The sequence below is a fragment of the Populus alba genome, chromosome 1 (assembly GCF_005239225.2).
Source record: "Populus alba chromosome 1, ASM523922v2, whole genome shotgun sequence".
NCBI classification, from domain to species: Eukaryota; Viridiplantae; Streptophyta; class Magnoliopsida; order Malpighiales; family Salicaceae; genus Populus; species Populus alba.
This window is the reverse complement of record NC_133284.1, coordinates 37,294,057-37,314,533: the sequence shown is the minus strand read 5'-3', so window position 1 is coordinate 37,314,533 and position 20,477 is coordinate 37,294,057. Positions and strand designations below refer to the sequence as shown.

The window sequence follows — 20,477 nt, the reverse complement described above, 5'->3', positions numbered from 1 at the left end:
AATTGTTGGGTCAATTACAAATTGGTCCTTATATAAAAGTTTGTTATTCATTATATTTTATAAGAAAAATAGCTTAGTCCTTTTAATATCACTCTCAATCATATAATGAAGTCTTGAAACGTAATAACTGAATTATAAATGTAATGATCCATTACAACCAAACATAGGAACGTGACGAGATATTAAATTAAGTGATTCATTATGTCCAATAAAAAATACTTGTGGTCTCTACTTTTTGTTGTCTATGTTTTTTGTCATGGAATGACAAGCCTATTGACATATCTCTTTACGATCTCACATGCCAGTATTAATTTGAGAATTGACTCGCATGCATTGAAGATTTTTATACAACTGATTTCTTTTTCATATATAATTCTTCTAATGTTCATACAAGCAATTCAAAAATAACTGACAATGCAAGAAGCATTCAAAATATAGAGAAATGCAAAGTCATTGTTCTTTGGCTTCCTCAAGTTGTTTAGCTTCCTCTTGTGGCATGGACCTGAAACAAAACTCAATCATTAAAAGTTAAGGCCAATATTACTCACAGCAGATTGGGTAGAGAAAGAGCTAGACAAGATTAGTTATAATATGATTAAGAGATTCCAATCCACAAATAGGTTAATAGGTCTAACACAAATAAGTTAATAAGTTTGTTATTTTTGGAACTTCAACTTGCTTAACAACATCATTTTACTAGTAGGATCAATGAGAAAATAGTGGATGGATCATCATTCCACTAAATACAAATTTACTTGAGGTTTTTAATTATTCCAACATATTTAAGGATAAGAGTTTTTTTCTCGGTCATATCAAATCAATTCTCTTTTTTTTTTAGCCAAGAAACAAATAGGTTAATATGTCTAACACAAATAGGTTAATCTGTTTGTTATTTTTGGAACTTCAACATGCTTAACAACATCATTTTACTAGTAGGATCAATGAGAAAATAGTGGATCATCATTCCAATAAATACAAATTTACTTGAGGTTCTTACTTATTCCAACATATTTATGGATAAGAGTTTATTTCTCGGTCATATCAAATCAATTCTCTAATTTTTTTTAGCCAAGCAAGTACTGGTTTCTTAACTATGAAATGCAGAGATGTCCTTATTAATTGCCTTTACAAAATTGCCTTTAATTTATTGGAGTGTAAGCTAATGACTATGTCAAGAACTAATTATAAATAAACCAAACCTAAAAACGCAGGACAATTGTTGCCTACCGATGAGCCTTAATCCAACGTGAGAGCTGATAAAGCTGCAATGTCTCATTTGTGATATGGCATGCAAGAAGGTGCAAGTTGCGTGGTTGTACCATCCATGAAAACCTCATGAACATTGCCGAATAAACACACATAGCTACACCAACAATCACAAATTCCATCTATATATAAGCTTAAGCTTAATTGCTACAAATAAATATTATATGTAAACACGTAAAAAGAGCCAGTTCTTGTAGTATTTATTTCAAATATGTAAAAAAAACCTGTAACCATATTGCCTGATATCAATTCTGGGGGTTTCTTTGTATCTACAAACGCCTGTCAAAACTAAACCAATTAGATCGAAAATCATTTTATATATACCTATTAGTAGTAAAAAAAGCTTAATGAGCACAAACAAAAACAAAGAGATGTGATGAGTATTTTTTAATATATATTTTTATGATTTAAAAACATCCAAATCCATAAATAGAGTGTTCGTTCAATCGAATGTGGGCCTAACATCCTACCATATCCAACATATTTGGGTTCAGCCATGAACCGAGCTCAAGTTACTATGGGTCTAGCTAGACATTAAACCCATTTCCTCTAAGTTTGGCCACACAACAGACCTAGTTGGACTTAGAGATCCATGTTAGAACTATAGAGTTTTGTCTTCAGGTTATTTACATGAACTATTCATGTCAAAGGTAATCATGTCCTTATATCTATAGATGTATAAAAGGTTTCTTAAGGGGCTTACCATATTATTCATCTAAAAAATGATGTGTAAGATATTTGTACCTTTTTAATACATCGATATGTAAGGAATATTTATTTTTCATTGATGTCATCAAAAGCGAAGGACTTTCTACTTTTTTCTTTTCCTAAAGACGACAAGATTTAGAGGTGATAAGTACCCCTTGAACCACCAAATATAGGTTCATCTTTTCTACTCTAAAAGCATATATATTTCAGAGCATTAATCATAAAATACCAAGAACAAATATCATTGTTCTTGGAATTAAAACTCTTTCTTTCATTTATTATCATATCCATTTAAAGTTACTGACTTTATAATTAAAGAGTCTTTAAGCCCCACTAACAGGGATTGTTTTTGCAGATATCGGTCTAGTATCATCAATTTTTTGCATTTCCTAAGCTAAAAAGAAGGAAATAAATACGTGAACATTTGATTAACCACTATCCAAACACCAAATAACATATTTCTTGAACGTATTGGATTTTTGGAATATCATCATTGACATCGTCTATAAGAACCTTTTAAAAAGTTGTTAATTACTCTAAAAGTTTATTAAAATCCTTATTAATCATCATAATAGTAAATAATCAAAACACTTAGATAAATATGGGCAGAAATGGGGATAAGACGTGCAACTAATCTCCTTGCCACGTTAGATACTCTTACACGGCTAACCATTCAATAACTTATTGATCAAGTGCAACTCTTCACCCAAGTAGTGTTGGTGAATCAACAAGCACAAGAAAATACACCATAACATGTTTCGATGCCACCTCAATAAGATGTTATATCCTCCTTACCACTTTTATAGCAACACGCAACACCTAGTGTCTGTAGATGGTTACATTACCTAAGGGAATAATTTTAAGCAACTATGATGATCATATAGACCCAAAGAAAAGCATTCAAATGTTTAGAATGTGAGGAGTAACCTTGAATGGTCATCGATGATGGTTATGTCATGTGCAAGATTTTTCCAACAACCTTTAATGAATAAGTGCGTGCAAGGTAAAATAACTTGAAGCCAGGTTCCGTTATAAGCTTAAATAACCTTTATACCAAGCTAGTGGCATGATTCAACATAAGTATCTTATCAAGAAAACTTTTTACAAAACTCTTTGGGATCACTCAGGTGGATGATGAGTCCATGCGAGCATACTTGAAAAGATTTAATAAGAAAATGCTCAAGGTTAAGGAATTGATTAAGCCTATGGCTTTTGAAGCCTTAATGGGTGGAGTAAAGGGGAGAGCTTTGTGGAAGGAATATGCTCTACTAAATAGAAGTTTTTTGAAAGTAAAGCAATCTATGAAGAACTGTATTTGGGTAGAGAAGACAAGTATGATACATCATGGTCCTCCCTATTTCTCTAGGGAAAAGCTACCTAAAAAGTCTTATAAATAAGATCATTTTTCTATAAAAGATAACAACCCTAGAAAGAGTCGAAAGAGGCCAATTAGAAAACACTTGGGCTACCCTAAAATGCATATCACTCTATTGAACACTATCCTTATATAGGTCCTCACTGCCATCTAGGGTAAGGAGTTTGTTCGCTACCTTTCACCCATGAAATATCTACCTATTACCTATATATCTAAGTTTGTTTCATAAGGATAAAGGACATGACATAGATGATTGTTATACTTTAAAGAAGAAAGTAGAAAGTTTGATAACTAAAGACTATTTCTACTAGTTTTTAAAGAAAAACTCTTATCTTGAGTAAATAAAGGAAGAAATCGATCATCTTGTGTAACATCTCTATAAGAGTGATTCCAACACAGGGAAAGAAAGTATAAAAAACAGGTCTTTACAACTGCTTATCTCAAAAACTAATGGCACAAGCCTATTTTCTTTACCCTAAAAGATGGAGAATGAATAACTTCCCCACATGAAGATGCCTTGGTCATCTCTATAAGCCTTTATAATCATCGAGTACATCGAGTGTTGGTATATGATGGAAGTGTAGTTAACATCCTCTTATAAAAAGTAATGGAATAAGTAGGAATATCCCCTTTAAAACTAATCCTGGTGAAAACTTCCCTTATTGGGATGGAAGGCTCAGACGTACCAATAAAAGGTGTCTTGGAGATATTAGTCACCATAAGCATTTCCTATAAGTTTGTCTTCCTCCAATAAACTTTCATGGTTATTGACATGTCTTTGGCTTATAACACCATTTTAGGTAGGCTTTTCATGTATCAGATTAATGTAATTATTAGCACTAGGTATTTAACACTAAAATTCTTAACTAAGAAAAGAGTGGCCATGGTGCGAAGGAATCAAGTAACTTTGAGGCAGTTAATCTTTACATGTTTGAAAGAAAAAAAAAAAAAAGGCCCTAGTATTAGACCAACAAAGGTCATTAAAAGAAAGAGTGGAGGTTAAAACTGAGCTTGCTGAAGAAATAAGGGATGTCCTTCTAAGAGAAAATAAGTAAGTTGTCATAAAAATGGGTTTCACCCTGACACCAACACAATACCAATCACTAATAGAGTTCTTCCATATCCAAAGGTCTAATTTTAAAATAGGTACTTCTAACATGCTAAGAATCAGTCCTGAAATTATAACTTATCAGTTGAAAATAGACCTAACTATTCATCTAGTTTGTCTGAAGAAGAAGAATTTTAGAGGTGAAAGATAGAAAATAATAATACGAAAGCTGGATAAGCTCTTAGCTATTGTTTTTAATTAGGAAAGTGATTTACCCTAATTGGTTAGTGAATATGGTGATGGTTAGGAATAGCAATGGTAAGTAGTGAATGTGTGTGGACTTCATATATTTAAACAAAACTTGTCCAAAAAATAGTTATCCTCTCTCTAAGATCGATCGTTTGGTTGACTCCATCATACGTTTTCAATACTTGAGCTTTTTGGATGCAAATTATAGATATCATCATATCCTCATATGCCTAGATGTGATGATGAAAAAATAGCTTTCATAATTAAGAAGGGAACATTTTATTATAGAGTATGCCTTCTAGGTTTAAGAATGGTAGAGCTACTTACTAATAGATGGTGAATAAAATATTCAAGAATCAGCTTGAGAGGATTATAGAGGGATATGTTAACAACATGCTAGTAAAGAGCATGACCTTTAAGCAACACCTCTTAGACATATAAAAAGTCTTCTATGTGTTGAGCCACCACTAGATGAAAACTCAACCATTATAAGTGTGTCTTTTCCATAAATAAAAAAAAAAGATAAGTTTTTAGGTTTCCTAGTAAGTAATAAGAGAATTGAGCCTAAACTAAAAAAGGTTCAAGTCATATTAAGCATTACTCCTTTTCAGATAGTGAAGGAAGTTCAGTGTCTTATAGAGATATTGATTGCTCTCAATTGATTCATAGCTTGTCTAAGGAGAACACCCTACCATTCTTCAAGGCCTTGAGAAACATAACCAACTTTGAGTGGATTTTAGATTTCCAAAAGGCTTTTAAGGAGCTAAAAATTCATATTTCATCTCTTGAGATCTTGTCTTAATCAAAGAAGAATGAAAACCTTTTTTTTATCTAAGGGTGGTAGATTCAACTATAAGATTCATTATGGTAAAAGAGGATGAAGGAATACAATGTCCATTTTACTACTCTAGTCACACTCTTCATGATATTGAAACAATATATCTGAAAAGTGGATAAAGTAGCCTTTGATTTGGTAAACACCTCTAAAAAGTTGAAACTATACCTCTAAGCCCATCAAGTCATTGTTTTAACATGTCAACCTTTACAACAGATCCTCCATAAGCTAGAGATGCCAAAGCATCTAGTTAAATAGGCTATTAAATTAGGAGAGTTTGACCTTCAATACATACCCCTACCAATTATAAATGGTCAAGCCTTGAAAAACTTTATTGTTGAATATTCTTTTAAAGGTCCCATACATATATCTAAATCTCCACCTTTAACCATAACTTTTTTTGTTGAACTAGAAACCCCGGTAGAATAACATCTAATGATACCTACTTGAAAAATATATGTTAATGGCTCTTCTAATATCAATTAGAGTGAAGCTGGAATATGTTTATCAGTCCTAAAGAACAAGTAATTGAATATAGAGTTTGTTTTGAGTTCTTAGCTATGAATAATATATCAGAGTATAAAGCTTTTCTAGCAAGATCATGCCTTGCAGAGGCCTTAAATACATTCCTACTTTGAGTTTACAGTGACTTATAATTGGCGGTTGGTCAATGCCAAGAAATGTATAAAGCTAAATAACCAACCATGCAATAATATCTTCAAAAGGGTCAGCCCTATATGAAAGCCAAAGATAAGAGTGTTAATCATTTGTGTTTCAAGGGAGGACAATCAATAGGTAGACCTCATATCTAAGTTAGCAAGTTCAAAACTTGTTGACTTCCTTACAAATATCTAGGTTAAAGTTTTAAAGAAACCAAATGTGGGTGAAGAAGAGTTAGTTGCTTTTTCCATTTACATTGAGGAAGATCGGAGGACCTTAATTATGCATTATTTGCTTATTAATAAGTTACCCTCAAACAAAAACAATGTCATTCATCTAATTGAATGAGGAGTGAGGTATTACTTAATTGGCAACATCTTGTACTGAAGATATGTCTCAACTCCACTACTAAAATGTTTATATAATAAAAAGGCACCTATGTTTTGAAAAAGATACATGATGGTATATAAGGTCTACACACAGGCTCTAGAGACCTCACTGTTTAGGTCACACGAACAGGTTTTTATTGGCCAACTATACTCCATAATACTATAGATTTAATGAAGAAATATAATCATTGTCAGAGGTTTGCCTCAGTCTCCTGTTAATTATTTGCAGAAATGGCCATCATAACCTCCCCATGGCTTTTTGTATAATGGGGGAAGGAAGGCCACAAATAAAAAATAGTTTGTCCTAGTAGTTGTTGATTATTTTATTAAATGATTTGAATTAGAGGCCTTAGTAAATATAACCACCAACAAAGTACTTTCATCTTATCATATACCGATTTAGGCTCCCTAAAATCTTGATTATAAATAATGAAACATGGTTTGAAAACCACAAAATGAGAAATCATTATCAAATACTTTATATTGATCTTTGTTTATTCTTCATATCATATCCTCAAATCAATGGTCAAGCTGAATTAACTAATAAAGTCTTGCTTAATGACTCAAGAAAAAAGATAAAAAAAAAAAAAAGCCAAATTGGAATAGGTAGAGCTTATGAATAAAATCTTATAGGCTACAGAACAACTCAGAAGATATCCACTAATGAAACTCCTTTTCTCCTCACATATAGGACTGAAGTTATAATCCCCACTAATATTGGATGTCCAAGTCATCGGGTGGCTCACTATACCTTATAAGGCAATGAACAAGGTTTTAGGACGAATCTCGACTTTTTAGAATAATATCGTATGATTGTTGCAGTTAGAAATAAAGTTTACAATCTCAAAACTACCTGGTATCACAATGCTAAAGTCAAGAATAGAAGATTTAAATATATAAGAAATAGAGAAAGTAGGGGCAAGTTGGCCCCGAAATAAGATGGTCCTTTCAGTGTCATAAGAGTAGTTAAGGTGAATACTTATCATTTACAAGATATGAAAAAAATAATATCTCTCACGCCTAGCATTTAGGCAATTTAAAATTATATCATTATGAATAAAAATGTATATTTTCATCTATGAATGTCTCATTTTTTTTCCTATATTTCTCTAAAGGGATTATTATGTGGTCTCTCTAATGGCAAGAGTCCCTATAACCTCTGGTGTTGTCCCCACCTAAAGATATAAGTCCACATCATGGCTAGTCGGACTAAAGGACTCATGAATGTAACAACTGACAGCAGCATTACATGACCAAAGCCAAACAACTTCATCACCAACCTCACCGATATAATATGGTTGTTGAACCTAAAAAGTTTGTAATTGGAAATCTCTCATGAGCATGGACACTGGATATGTTTCAAGTATAGGTATATGACCCTTACAAAACAAAAACTCATTTGTAATTTTTTTTCAAAAAGATTTTCTAAGTATGGGCATTAGGCTTATACAACTTATTTTCTAAGTATGAGTGTTTGATTTATACAAAATATTTTCTAAGTATAGGTGTTAGACCCAAACAAAATATTTTCTAAGTATAGGCATTATCCATACAAAAATGATTAGACTCATGATGGTTACTTAAAAAGGCCTACTAAAAGACTAGAAAATATAACAATTTAAAAAGACTTGAAAAATATAGTAATTCAAAACATATAACAAATATCTAAAGGCCTCATAGCCAAATTCAAGGCTTGAAAACCAAGATATTTTCTTACAAAAAAAAAAAAAACAAAAAAAAGGAAGATTACATATCCATCCCAGACTACAACTCTTCTTTTGTTGAGGTGCACTGGTAAGGAAGACGTCTTCAAGTCAGGAGCCTGACCATTGGGGAAGGACTTATTAAAGTCCACTTGTACTTCTTTTAAAAGTAGAGGATACTCTCTAGAAATGGGTATAATTCTATATGGCATTGTACCCATCTTGAGGTCTAGTTGTGCCTTTGTGCTTCACTATCACCCATCTTTCTCTCCACTTCTTTGACCAAGAGGGCTTCCCATTGAAGGTGTCTTTTATAGGCCCTCTTGGCCTATAGAGAAATTAGAGAACTAAAAGATAAAAGATCCTCGTTTATCACCACTGATCAAAGTGTAACAATACCTGGACACCTCAATTATGGGTTCCTCACCTAAACTCTCATCAACTTGTCAAAAGCAGACAAGTTAGTCCACCTGTTAGGATAGAGCTAAGCAAGGCTTATGTTTTAGTAACGGAGAATATCCTTTACAAATAGGCTTATTGGATAACATGGTCACTAGGTTTCGATATCAAAACCATGTAACTCCCTTGCTGTTTAGAATTGGCCTGAGACACATGGTCAAAAGACACAATGTTTTTAGCCTTATATGGAGGTGTCTTTGACAACCTTTCTTGTCCACTGAGGTTTGAAACCTCTTGAGGACTTTTATTTCTCCCCCTTCTAGTGGAATAGGGTTTAGCAGCATCGATATTAGATCTTGGGCCAATTCTATTAATGTTGGATCCTTGGTGAACACCATTATCTAAAACTAAAATCTCCCTTAAGAGACATGGGTTTTTTGCCTTTTCTAGAGGCCACTCTTAAAAAAAATTAAAAAAAAAATAAAAACAAGAAAGAAAAAGAAGATGAGTTATTATTTTCGACTCAATATTCTCGTGCTTTGAAAAAGTCCAAATCTATAAATAAGATGTTAGCACAATCGAATATGGGTTTGACATCCTGTAAAACCCAACATACTTAGGTTTAGCCATAAGTTGTGCCCAAGTCATTGTGGGTCTAGCAAGATGTCAAGAGGCCTACCGAATTTTTCATTTCATTTATGATGTATAAGAGATATTTATCCTTAATTGATACCATTAAAAACAAAAGACTTTCCAATTTTTATTTTTCTAAAGACAACAAGGTCTAGAAATAAATATCATCTTCAGGTAAATCACTACTATAAAAGCTTATATATCTCATTAACATTAATCACAAAATACAAAGAACAAATACCCTTGTTCTTAGAATTAAAAGATTTTTTCTTTTATTTATTATAAATCTCCATTAAAAATTATCCGAATTTATCATTAGAGAGTCTTTAAGTCTCCCCGATAATGATTTTTTTTGCAAGTATCAAGACTAATATCATCAATTTTTGCTCTTTTTAAGCTAAGAAAAAGGAAATAAATATACGAATATTTAATTAACTACTATTCAAACACCAAAGAACTTGTTCTTTAAACATATTACATCAAGATACATGTCGCCATAGGTGAAGCAATAAATAAGTTGCACTAGAATTGAAATTCAAGAAATAGAACCGTAGATCGGAGGAGCATACCGCAATAGGAAGGCTCCAGTTGAAAACAGGACCCCAAAAATGAGTTGTTCTGGGACCGATAGGACTATTCCAAAAAGTCCGGAGGAATTTCATTTTACAAGCTGATCGACGGCAACTTGGAACCCTGCAAATGTGAAGAGATGAATAAGAATCAGCCGGAATTGTGACATGAATTTCCAATCACACTCACATAAAGAGAGAGATCCAGAATCATGTTAGAATTTCTTACCAAGAGAACGGGAATTAAACTTCGGATGGATTATATGAAGTCTCGAAATGAAACAGTTCGGAATCTCCCAAGGGATCTCTGCCAAGTGTGAAAAACCAGAAAGTCAAGCAGGACAAAGAGTATGGATCATCCAACCCAGTAGAATATTAATCTGTTCATGTTTTTGAATTGGTGAAAATGGTCCCGACAACTGAACAAGCTTGCTATTGGCACCTTGATTGAATCGAACGTGGCAAGATCATATAATATTATGTTTGTGGTCATCATTTTTCAATCAAGATTGTGATGTTTGGGTTTATCATATTGTTAACAACTTTCCATTATCCCCACCTCTCTCACACCTTTTTTATAATACTTTTGAGAAGAAAAATCCCACTTTTCAATCAAAAACATGCATTAAATTAATCTGCCAACAATTCATATACTATACTTGAAAAGAAAAGGGTACGTATTTTACAAACTGAATTTTTACAAGATAAAGACTCCACATTTTCTACAGATATATATAGCAATAGCATGACGTGGCGACAAGCTATTTAAAAAAGATAAAGGTCTTGTGCTGGTTTGTGTTTGTGTTACAATTTGTTTTTTTTTTTGTAATTTTTTTTATTTAAAAAAATAAAAAAAAATTGATTTAATCAACTTGGTTCGATCACTATATAATAACTTTTTTAAATAAATCCTTAATTAGAATTTTTAGTTATTGTATTTTATAATAAAAATAATTTAGTTCTTGAATGAAAATATTTTTAATTAAATCCCTATTTATCAAATTGTAAACTTAGTCAAAGTTTTAATTTTGCCTTTACATGTCGAAATTGTAAACTTTATCAAAATTAGTCAAATAATTTTAAAAGATTGATAAGAGTTAGGTGGATTTAAATAACTAAACTTGTTTAAAAAATAACACTTTTTTCTCTATAATATCATATATCTCATAATGATTTTATTTTTTTAATTTCATTATTTTTTAAAAATCTTCATAATGAGAATCTTTTGCTTTTTTATTTCTTGAATTGGTTTATTTAGGTTAAAATCACAAAAAATAATTTTAAAAAATATATAAAAATTTCAGAGAAAAAATATATGATTTTATAGGAAATATTACAAATTCTTGTTCTTATAATGAAAAGTGAAACCTTAGTACAATATTGTGGTTAGAGATGTTGTTATCATCTCCATAATGAATGGACTCCCCTTCATTTTGTTTTTTTTTTTTGTTATGAGATCGATGACACTTCAGAGATTTTTTTTTTTTTTTTTTGAAATCAAGAGTGGCCTTACTTGGTCAAGATTCCCATTTTTTATACTCGAATGTGATTTTTCATACTTGTTTCACTTTAAGAAAAATTTTATTAAAAAGAGTATATAATTATTTCCACATAAAATAATTTTAGACCCCACTAATAAAAATTTTAATCATAACGAGTTGTAGAACTCTTTAATCATTTTCTTGTTAAAACCTTTTAAGATATGTTTAGGTACTCTTATCTCCTCATTTTAAGATAGCAAAGAACTTAATTGGGCTACTTTTTTTGGGCTTCTCTTCCTTGGGCTACTATAGCTAGCCCAAACACCTTGCTCTGTTCGAGCTTCTCTCCTTTAGGCTACAGTAGCTAGCCCGAACAATAAGTTGTCTTTTTTTAGTAGTAGTTGGGCATTTGGCTCAAATTTCTATCTGGACAACAAGTTGATCGGCCTTGGTGTTGGGCCCAACTTTCTTGACCGAACAACAAAAAGTTGTTCATGGCCCAACAAATCACATAATAATATGTCAAGTTTTGTCCACTTGGCTCCAAAGAAAAATCTCAATTTCTTTATATATCAAAAGAAAACTGTCGTAACCAAAGACAGAAGGAAACTAGCAAATGGTGCATAATTTTGGCTTCAACTAAATTTAAGCTGGCAGCACGATCACAAAGCAATGGTCGACGAAAAAAATTTAAAATGGAAGTAAAGAAGTGCTTACTAAATTCTGCTTGGCAAAAGAAGAGTTTCCTAAGTTGAGTCTTGTGTCAATGAAAACCATAGTAAATACAATACATTACTAACACAGAAGAATTGAAGGGTGCGTGCTCCTAATTTTAAGAAACCCTCCATCGATTTGTGAGGAAAATAAGAACCCCAAAAAATTTACTCAATTCCAATCAGACCCACATAGATTTTAGGAACCAAACTTCAGTAGATGAAAACAGGCCCTAGATAAGATATTATTAGTATAATCTTCAAATCTCAACTCTAGCTTAATGTAATGGCAAGTGAAAGGTCCTAAACATAGTACAAAATAATGTTGTCGTTGTCTTTTCTTAAAATGATGACTAAATACACATTAGTGAAATGCTGGAAAAATTGAGACAGCCATGAAACTATGAGACAGCCATGAAACTAGGTACATTGAGATGTACCTCTAGAGAGAGAGAGATGCGAAAAGAAGCTCTCGTTTGCTACAGGAGATTTAAGGTGAAGATGAACAAGTCTTGAAGAATGCTGTTTGCGATAACATTGTGTTTTCTTTCAAGTTTTTTACCGAGTACAGAAGGGGACAGACATTGTGTCAAGGCCAGGAGTTGGATACTAGCTAGCATTCAAGGAAGATGACAGCATTTCCACGTGTCAAAGGAGCAGAAAATGACAAAAAAATCTTCTTCCATACTAATGGTATGGAAAGACAAATAGTACAAGGGTTAAATTAAAGATAAAAGACTTTATTAAGAAAAAATCGATAATAAGCAAACCATCTCTTGTATAAACAACAACAACAAGAAGAAGAAGAAGAAGCAGAAGCAGAAGCAGCAGCTTACCTTTTTATCATGTACATAACAGCTTTCTTCCATCTTGGAATGAGGATTTAAATTATATTTGAGCGTATTGCGTGTTATTATAAATTGTACTGTTGGTATCTTTTTTTTAATTTTTGTTTACATAATTTAAACAACAAAAATAATGATTGACACCTAACTATAAAAGGCAAGAATAGATAATGTTTCTCATTGAAGACCCAAAATTTGCCATCCATGGAGTCATTGTAAGAATTCAATGGTGATATTTTGTGGTCAGGTAGGAGAGTACAAAGAAATAAATTTATTCATATAGAACTATCTTTTGAGTGAAATTGTCTAGACTATGAGGACCATGCTGCAGCCTGCTATGTATTTCCAAACAGACTGTTGATTCTGGATCAGGGTTACCAAAGAACAGAAAGTGGATAAATCGCAATAAACTTTTTGATGAATCTTGCATGGGTTAAGATTATTAAACAAGAGCTTTTAATTCTTACATCTTGGGGCTCCCCGTTACGAAGAATCAAACCAGGTTCAAGCAGCATTTATAAATAGACAATTCCTCATAAAAATGAAAAGCTGCAGACTTGCTTCTCCAATCATGTGAAGTTAACCTCCAGTCATGGTGATCTCTCTTAACAGGTCACCTTGGAACCGACAGACCGAGCTCTAAAGAAATAAACACCACAAATACAGGAATCAGATAACAGACAACTTGCGAAAATGCGCACTCTATAACAAAAGAACAAGATATAGATAACAACATTGCAAATATAAATTAACAAAACAACTCTTTCTGCATTGCAAGATCAACATCTGTGATGATCCTATGAGCACTCTTAATAATCTGCGATTCGTCAAACCACAATTTCCCTAGTCATCATAGAACTTCCTTTCATAAGTTTCTATGAATGAATAACCGAATAGTATCTAATAACTGTAATGTGAAACATCATCCAAAGAAGTTCCACATTGTTTTAGGTCATAGATTGTATAGTTGATGACAGGGCCCACCTCCAATAACAGCAAACATGTCTCACGTACCATCAACTCCATCTGGGACAAGGAGCAGTTATGTTACCAAGGTATTCTAAAATACTGACAAATACATTACTTGATGTGCACAACGTTCAAGCCCATTATAAAAGAAAAAGAAAAATGACTCAATGATAGCCTAAATGGCCTCTTTGAACCCGTCCAAATAGCTTCACATTCCAACCACACGCTAGCCCGTCAATCGCTCTTTATATTACTCTTATCATATATCCCATAATTGGAACAAATTTTTTGTGATATAAGTTTCAGAATCAACATAATAATCTCACTAAAGAGGTCCTCTGACCAGTGCATTGTATGATTGACTAAATTGTTCTGAAAATCATCAAAGTCTGTGGTTTTGGTTGGTTAAAACAGAGTTCAGCTGAATACATGCCAAACTATTCCCTAAAAAGAATTACCAATATAACAAAAGGCGGATTGTAACAACATGTCATCAGAACATTGAATGCTCCCGAATTACACTAAGACATGAGAAAGCCCAGCATGTTATGTTTTGGGGGCAGTTTAGCATCATCCAAGCAAGTATGGAGAACAGCTCTGACATGGACATATGTTAAATTCACTAACATGCAAGAAGGTCTCCATTTTGATATAACCAAATATTCTTAAGATGATTAAAAAAGCACTCATGGTTTCATACTTGAAAAAGTTGCAGACAACAGGTCCCCAGTTTATTTCTTTGAATTATGTGCCTGCAGGAACCAAATATCCCGGTCAGATTGCGTTAAACCCAATTAAAGCACTCTCAAGTCGCATCCCACTTGACACCCTCAATTTGTTTAATCAACGTGTAATTCCAGCTCCGTGTACATGAGCCCAGCAAGCTCATGCAAAGACACTATCTAGATAAAAAAAAATCTTAATTTTAACACTGGACTCTTCAATTTCTAACACCTTGATCAAATTTAAATTAGTAAGCTTTAACTTGACAAGTCTTTTACACAACCCCGGAAAACTGCGAAAATGCCTATCACATCCCATGGCAGCAATTTCAATTTTCAGTTGTTAATTTCAGTCTCTATCCCAATTTCCACAGAGAGGAATGGAATTCAATTAAAAAAAAACAGAGAGGAATGGAATTCAATTGAACTGGATCAACAGTACACTATTCATAGGAAGAAGTGAACATTTTCAAAAGCAAGAAGCAAAATCCAATTCGACAGTACAAAAAAAAAAAGAGCTACTCGCTAGTCACTAGAGAAGCAATAAAAGAGTGCAGCAGAGTGTACCCTGAGAGAGCGCACGGCAACTCCTGGATGTAGTGCTTAAGCATGATGTCATCCTCGACGCCGCCACCGCGCTGTGTAGTGGCAGCAGCGACAGAACGCATCCCAACTCACATGGAGCCCTACACGCACAAAATCAATGAATTAATAAATTCAAAACAAGAAAACCAAAACACATCCATTCCCATAAATACATAAATTTGTTTGCAGAAATATTCGTGAATTTACCTGGAAAAGGAGAACTGAGGGGAGGTTGGTGGTTTGGATGATGGGAGAGCAGTAGCAGATCTGGTGGGCATGGAGGGAGATTTAGGAACGTTGGATGACCTGATGGCTGATTTGATGGACGATAGAGATGATTTGGAGATAAATCTCCTGCAAGATGAGGAGAAAGCCATTGCAGGGAATTCAATATCAACCAAATGAAAGGCTGTCTATGTGGGTTTAGGGGTTTAGGGGAGAAAGAGACGGTCAGATACAAGACCAGACCTAGTAGGTCGGACCGGGAGGCTACGATGGGCTAGTTGCTACTTGGTTAGAATGTACGATGTGTATGGGATTGTGATAATGTTTGTGGTTTAAAGTGTTTTTTAATTTAAAAATATATTAAAATAATTTTTTTTTTATTTTTAAAAAATTTATTTTAAAGATTAACACATCAAAATAATCTGAAAATATAAAAAAAATTAACAAATATTTTTAAAAAAAAAAAAATATGGTTTCGACCGCATTTTCAAACTTAAGTTTAAGGAAAAACCTAAAACTTTTTTTTTTTAGTTTAATTTCTTTAAACTTTTTTTGCAATTGTATCTAATAATTAAATCAAGTTTGTTGGCTAATAATAAAATTGAAAAACCTCACACTCAAAAAGTTTAATTTAGTCTCTATACTTTAAAAATATAAATATTTGGTATTTCAATATTTTTTTAATTTAATTTTAGTACAAAAAATTTATTTTTTATTATTTCTTAGTTATTTGTTTGAGAGATCGCCAAATTTTGGCATGGAGAGAGAGAAATATTGTTGATGCCTATTTAGACACCAGAACTATCGACTTTTATATAAGATGGTTTCATTTGACAAGAACAATTTATATTAGGTGATTTTTTTACCTTAAAGTGCCAAGAAGAATATTTTTTGTTTGTGGTTGATTTTAGGTTTTAGAATGGTTTTTTAGGCCATTGATAGTTTATCATGGTTTCTATAGGTATTTTCTAAGTATTTTTAGTTAAAATGGGTGGGAAATATATTTTTTGAGTAAAAAAAACCTTTAACCTTAATTTTCTAGCCACCACAGTAGTTAGATTCTATGTAAAATCAAATAAAATGTTGTCTACCTCAGTAAAAAAAAAAAAACTGTAGGATGATGCGACCAAGTTATTAATCTAGTTATCAAGAAAAAAAAAAAAGCATCTCTTCAATTCTTTTGTGCACCTAAGGAGTTTCTTGAAATATTTTAAAAACATACTACCAAATACACACCTCAAATAAAGTCATAGTTCACACTCAAATTCATGGATCCAGTGAGTCAGGTTTTGATCCATAATTATATCCAACTAATTTTTTATATTTTATAAAATATAAACCTGATTCATTTAGTTTTTTTTGGGAACCTAATCAGGTTGGATATATTAAGTTCGGGCTAAACTTTTTATGATATTAAAGATATTAGCTGGTTGAGCATGTTAATTCTCTTATTCTTTGACGATTTTAAAAAAATGTCGGGTTACAACTATTGAAACTAGATAAGACCCTAAAATACATGTATTATCCACAACATAAAAAACTATCATAATTTCCATATAAAAAAAAAATCACATGATCAAAAATATTATTTATATCAACTATTATGATTATTTATCTTAAGTTATATAAATTTAATTGGGTTAAATAAATATGTTTGTGAGTGTGGTTGCGGTTGCGGTTGTTTTTCAAAGTATTTTATACTTGAAAATGTATCAAAATAATATTTTTTTTTTTTTTTAAAAAAAATTATTTTTGATATGAATGCATCAAAATAATCTAAAAAACCAAAAAATATTAATTTAAAATAAAAAAAAAAAATTTAATTTTTTTTAGAATATTTTAAAATACAAAAATAAACCAAATAAATATTTATTTATTAGATTTTTTTAACCTACCATCATTGATATCTATATCATCTAAATTTAATGGGTAAAATTTGATAGGATAGGACAAATATTACATATAAGCCGGTTTTTTTAAAGACACTGCTCAAAACCCTAAACCCTCCCCAGCAAAGAAATGAAATAGAGAGAAGAAGACAGGAGGACAGCCAAAAGATAAAAACCCGGAGGAGAAAGAGTGAAAATGGCTCTGCTGCACCTAAGACGCACAATCTCTTCTCGAAACTCTTTTCTCTTTCTTCTACGAAGCTCCACTAGTTTCACCAAAGCCCGCACTTTCTCTAACACCACCACCCTGTTCTCTCCCCATCTTCTCTCAAACTCTGTTTCCCACAAACTCCCATCAGCAACTTTGCCTTCCTTTGATTTCCTCAAACAGTCTCGTCGTGGCTTTGCTAAAGGCAAAAATAAATCAAGTAATGCTCCTTTTTTTTCTCTCTGTTTTATGATTTACCCATTTCTGATTGATGGCTAATATGTTGTGAAATTGTGATAATCGGAGGATCTGATATCCTTGGCTTGTGCTAATTCTGGGTTTTGCTTAATTTGAGGCAGACTATTCTACTTTGCACTTCTCGTATTGCACTTGTGAAAGTTGGTGTTTTTGGGTTTGATTTTTAAAGATGGAAAATATAGTATAGAGAACAGTTTCTTGGCTATGTGGAGTGTGGTCTCTTTTAATTTAAAAATCCCGTTATGTGTTTGTCGTAGTTCAATATCCCTAATTTCTTTATTTGAAAGCTATCAATGTATGCCAAATTGGGAGATCATTTCTTTTCTTTTATGTATTTCAGAGGATGACTCTGCTGGGGGTACAGTTGAATCTGTGGATATTGGGCCTACTGTTAAGGCAACTGCCAAGTCGCAGATGGATGCGGCTGTAGTTGCATTATCTCGAGAACTCCAGAAATTAAGAACTGGAAGAGCATCTGCAGGTATCCTATCATGGCCCTCTGTTTGCTTTAGTTTGATTATCCGTAACAGCTGGTTTTATTTTGTTGAAGTGTTCATCAATTGTATGCTTTGCAGGAATGCTTGATCACATCATTGTCGAAACCGATGGTGTGAAGCTGCCATTAAATCGATCAGCTGTTGTTTCAGTCATGGATGCTAAAACCTTATCCGTTAATCCATATGATCCAAATGTAATGATCTTAATCCTATCTGTAAAGTTTTGATTTTTTTTTTGATACTTGATCTTTTTGTCCATTTATTTTGTTTATACTACCAATAGCTCTGCAGTGTTTCAATGGTGCTTGTTTTCCAATTTTAAAAATGTGGCTTTCAAGGTGATAACTTTTGTGCATCTATTCAAATGCTTGCATTCAGTGCACAACTCAAATGAACTTTGAATAACACCATTGTTGAAACAAGTTGGTCTCCTGTTATAAACTTTATAAAAATTAAGTCCGTGATGCATTTTTCTCTTCCTTTCTTTAACTGTGTTTTACTAGTGTAGTGTTAAAGTTATTGTACCATTGAGAATCATACCCATTATGAATTTTGCAGACCCTCAAGCAGCTAGAGAATGCCATTGTTTCGTCTCCGTTGGGATTAAATCCTCAAAGGGATGGTGATCGATTGATTGCAGTTATACCACCGTAAGCTCTTGTTAACTTGACATTAATACATGTTTCACATGAAGCATTGGCTGACACAAGGGCAATTATTGTTGAGTTAAATTTTCAAGATCTTTCTTTTAAGATGACATAAAAATACTTGCCAAACTAGTTAAACACTGCGAATGAATAAAATGTTGAGGATTTCCTGGACTGCTAACTGATATACTTTTTCCATGCTTTTGCATGTACCAGATTAACCAAAGAGCATACCCAGGTTTGCTTATGATTGAATGTCTCTTTCATTTATTTTTCAATGATGCAATGTGATCCACAACTCATCACTGGAAATTTGTTCTAGGCTATGTGTAAGGTGGTTGCAAAGTCTTGTGAAGATTGTAGACAAAGTATAAGAAGGGCTCGCCAAAAGGTATCGAAGTTAAAATATTTTAACATTAAATGTCATTGTGATTGCATAGTCGTGTTAAGCATTCCGAATGCAATAATTTTTCCTATAAGTAATGTTCTATAATCATGGAAGTTGGGATCTTTTAGGTTTTGGAAAATCTTGAAAGATGTCCTACTATTTTCTAGATGTTTCATGTTTCCTATATGTGATAAGAGCACAGACCTTCAAATCAGGAATTCATTTACAGTTCGAAGATGGGATTCACAATGCAAGTGGACAATTTTCATAGCGTCTTATTAGTGACTTCCTAACTAGTGGCTGTATAACAAAGTGTGTTAAAGTACGGCTGTGTTAGGTGCTGGTATCAGAGAAGTAGAATTTCATGTTCCAGTGCAATATAATATGCTTCAGTGTTATGTTATCTAAGCACATTGTTGGTTGGCATTATAGGCAATGGATACAGTAAAAAAAGCAGGTTCAAGTTTCGCCAAGGATGATGCCAAGAAACTAGAGAAAGAGGTGAGTTTAGGGTTAAAACAATTTTATTCTTTTTCAGAAAGTATAAGTTTTGAAATGATTTGAATGTTTTCTGATGTTTGATCCTCTTTGTCAGATTGAAGAGATGACGAAAAAGTTTGTCAAGTCAGCAGAGGACATGTGTAATCAAAAGGAAAAAGAAATTAAGACAGGCTAATTGCTGGAATATCACGATGCACAATTAAACTCTTCTAATCACTTAAAAAAGAGAGATGCACTTGAAATTGAATTACAAATTCCATTGATCAGTTTCTTAGTAAAATGTTTCGATAGAAGTTTCAACATGCGTGCTATTGATTTGATGATAGCTAGCATGGAATTATATGCTATGTTTTCGTGGATAGCTAGAGACATTACCATGCATAGGTATCCAAGGACGTAGGTGAAGGTCACAGAATTCACTGAGCGATAAATTTCCTCTGTAACTGTTTCTTCTGCCATTTGTTGGTTTGGTCATCACCGTTAAAATCTATAAACAGTGCACATAATGGTGAAATAATTTTGTGGCTTGTATTTTGGCCCTGAATGACAAGTTCTCTCCCCATTTAAATGCTCACAAATCCCTAGATTTGAAGCATTTGACAAGATTATGTGGTGGGTATTGTGGTTGAATGTGAATAGCGCATTCAGCCCTTGAGATCATCACGATACAAATTTTGCTACGCCTGAATCTTGGTGGTGCCTTCATTTGAAACCT

The 20,477-nt window shown here is 32.8% G+C and overlaps 3 protein-coding genes across 8 annotated transcripts; 1 reads left to right on the top strand and 2 right to left on the bottom strand.

The window, feature by feature from the left end:
• Positions 1-285: 285 nt before the first annotated feature.
• On the bottom strand, positions 286-10,407 carry LOC118042861 (mitochondrial pyruvate carrier 1-like). The gene is made up of 5 exons (XM_035050590.2): positions 10,064-10,407; positions 9,835-9,958; positions 1,491-1,545; positions 1,228-1,363; positions 286-502 (listed from the first exon to the last, which is right to left on the bottom strand). Exons 2-5 carry the CDS (start codon positions 9,925-9,927, stop codon positions 451-453), a joined length of 336 nt encoding a protein of 111 aa, XP_034906481.1. The 5' UTR covers positions 9,928-9,958; positions 10,064-10,407; the 3' UTR covers positions 286-450.
• Positions 10,408-13,265: 2,858 nt separating this feature from the next.
• LOC118042862 (protein NONRESPONDING TO OXYLIPINS 2, mitochondrial-like) lies at positions 13,266-15,642 on the bottom strand. 6 transcript variants are annotated; one of them, XR_004686516.2, is made up of 5 exons: positions 15,357-15,639; positions 15,132-15,250; positions 14,543-14,594; positions 13,858-13,899; positions 13,266-13,512 (listed from the first exon to the last, which is right to left on the bottom strand). XR_004686516.2 is itself a non-coding variant. In XM_035050593.2 (4 exons), exons 1-3 carry the CDS (start codon positions 15,524-15,526, stop codon positions 13,880-13,882), a joined length of 309 nt encoding a protein of 102 aa, XP_034906484.1. In that variant the 5' UTR covers positions 15,527-15,642; the 3' UTR covers positions 13,266-13,512; positions 13,858-13,879. The 6 variants fall into 6 exon arrangements, 5 of the variants coding, with proteins under 5 accessions (XP_034906484.1, XP_034906486.1, XP_034906482.1 ...); XM_035050593.2 differs by lacking the exon at positions 14,543-14,594 and having other exon boundaries at positions 15,357-15,642; XM_035050595.2 differs by lacking the exon at positions 13,858-13,899.
• Positions 15,643-17,348: 1,706 nt separating this feature from the next.
• Positions 17,349-20,293, top strand: LOC118042864 (uncharacterized). The gene is made up of 8 exons (XM_035050598.2): positions 17,349-17,691; positions 18,070-18,210; positions 18,305-18,420; positions 18,785-18,876; positions 19,090-19,111; positions 19,196-19,264; positions 19,694-19,762; positions 19,857-20,293. Exons 1-8 carry the CDS (start codon positions 17,460-17,462, stop codon positions 19,935-19,937), a joined length of 822 nt encoding a protein of 273 aa, XP_034906489.1. The 5' UTR covers positions 17,349-17,459; the 3' UTR covers positions 19,938-20,293.
• Positions 20,294-20,477: the final 184 nt, after the last annotated feature.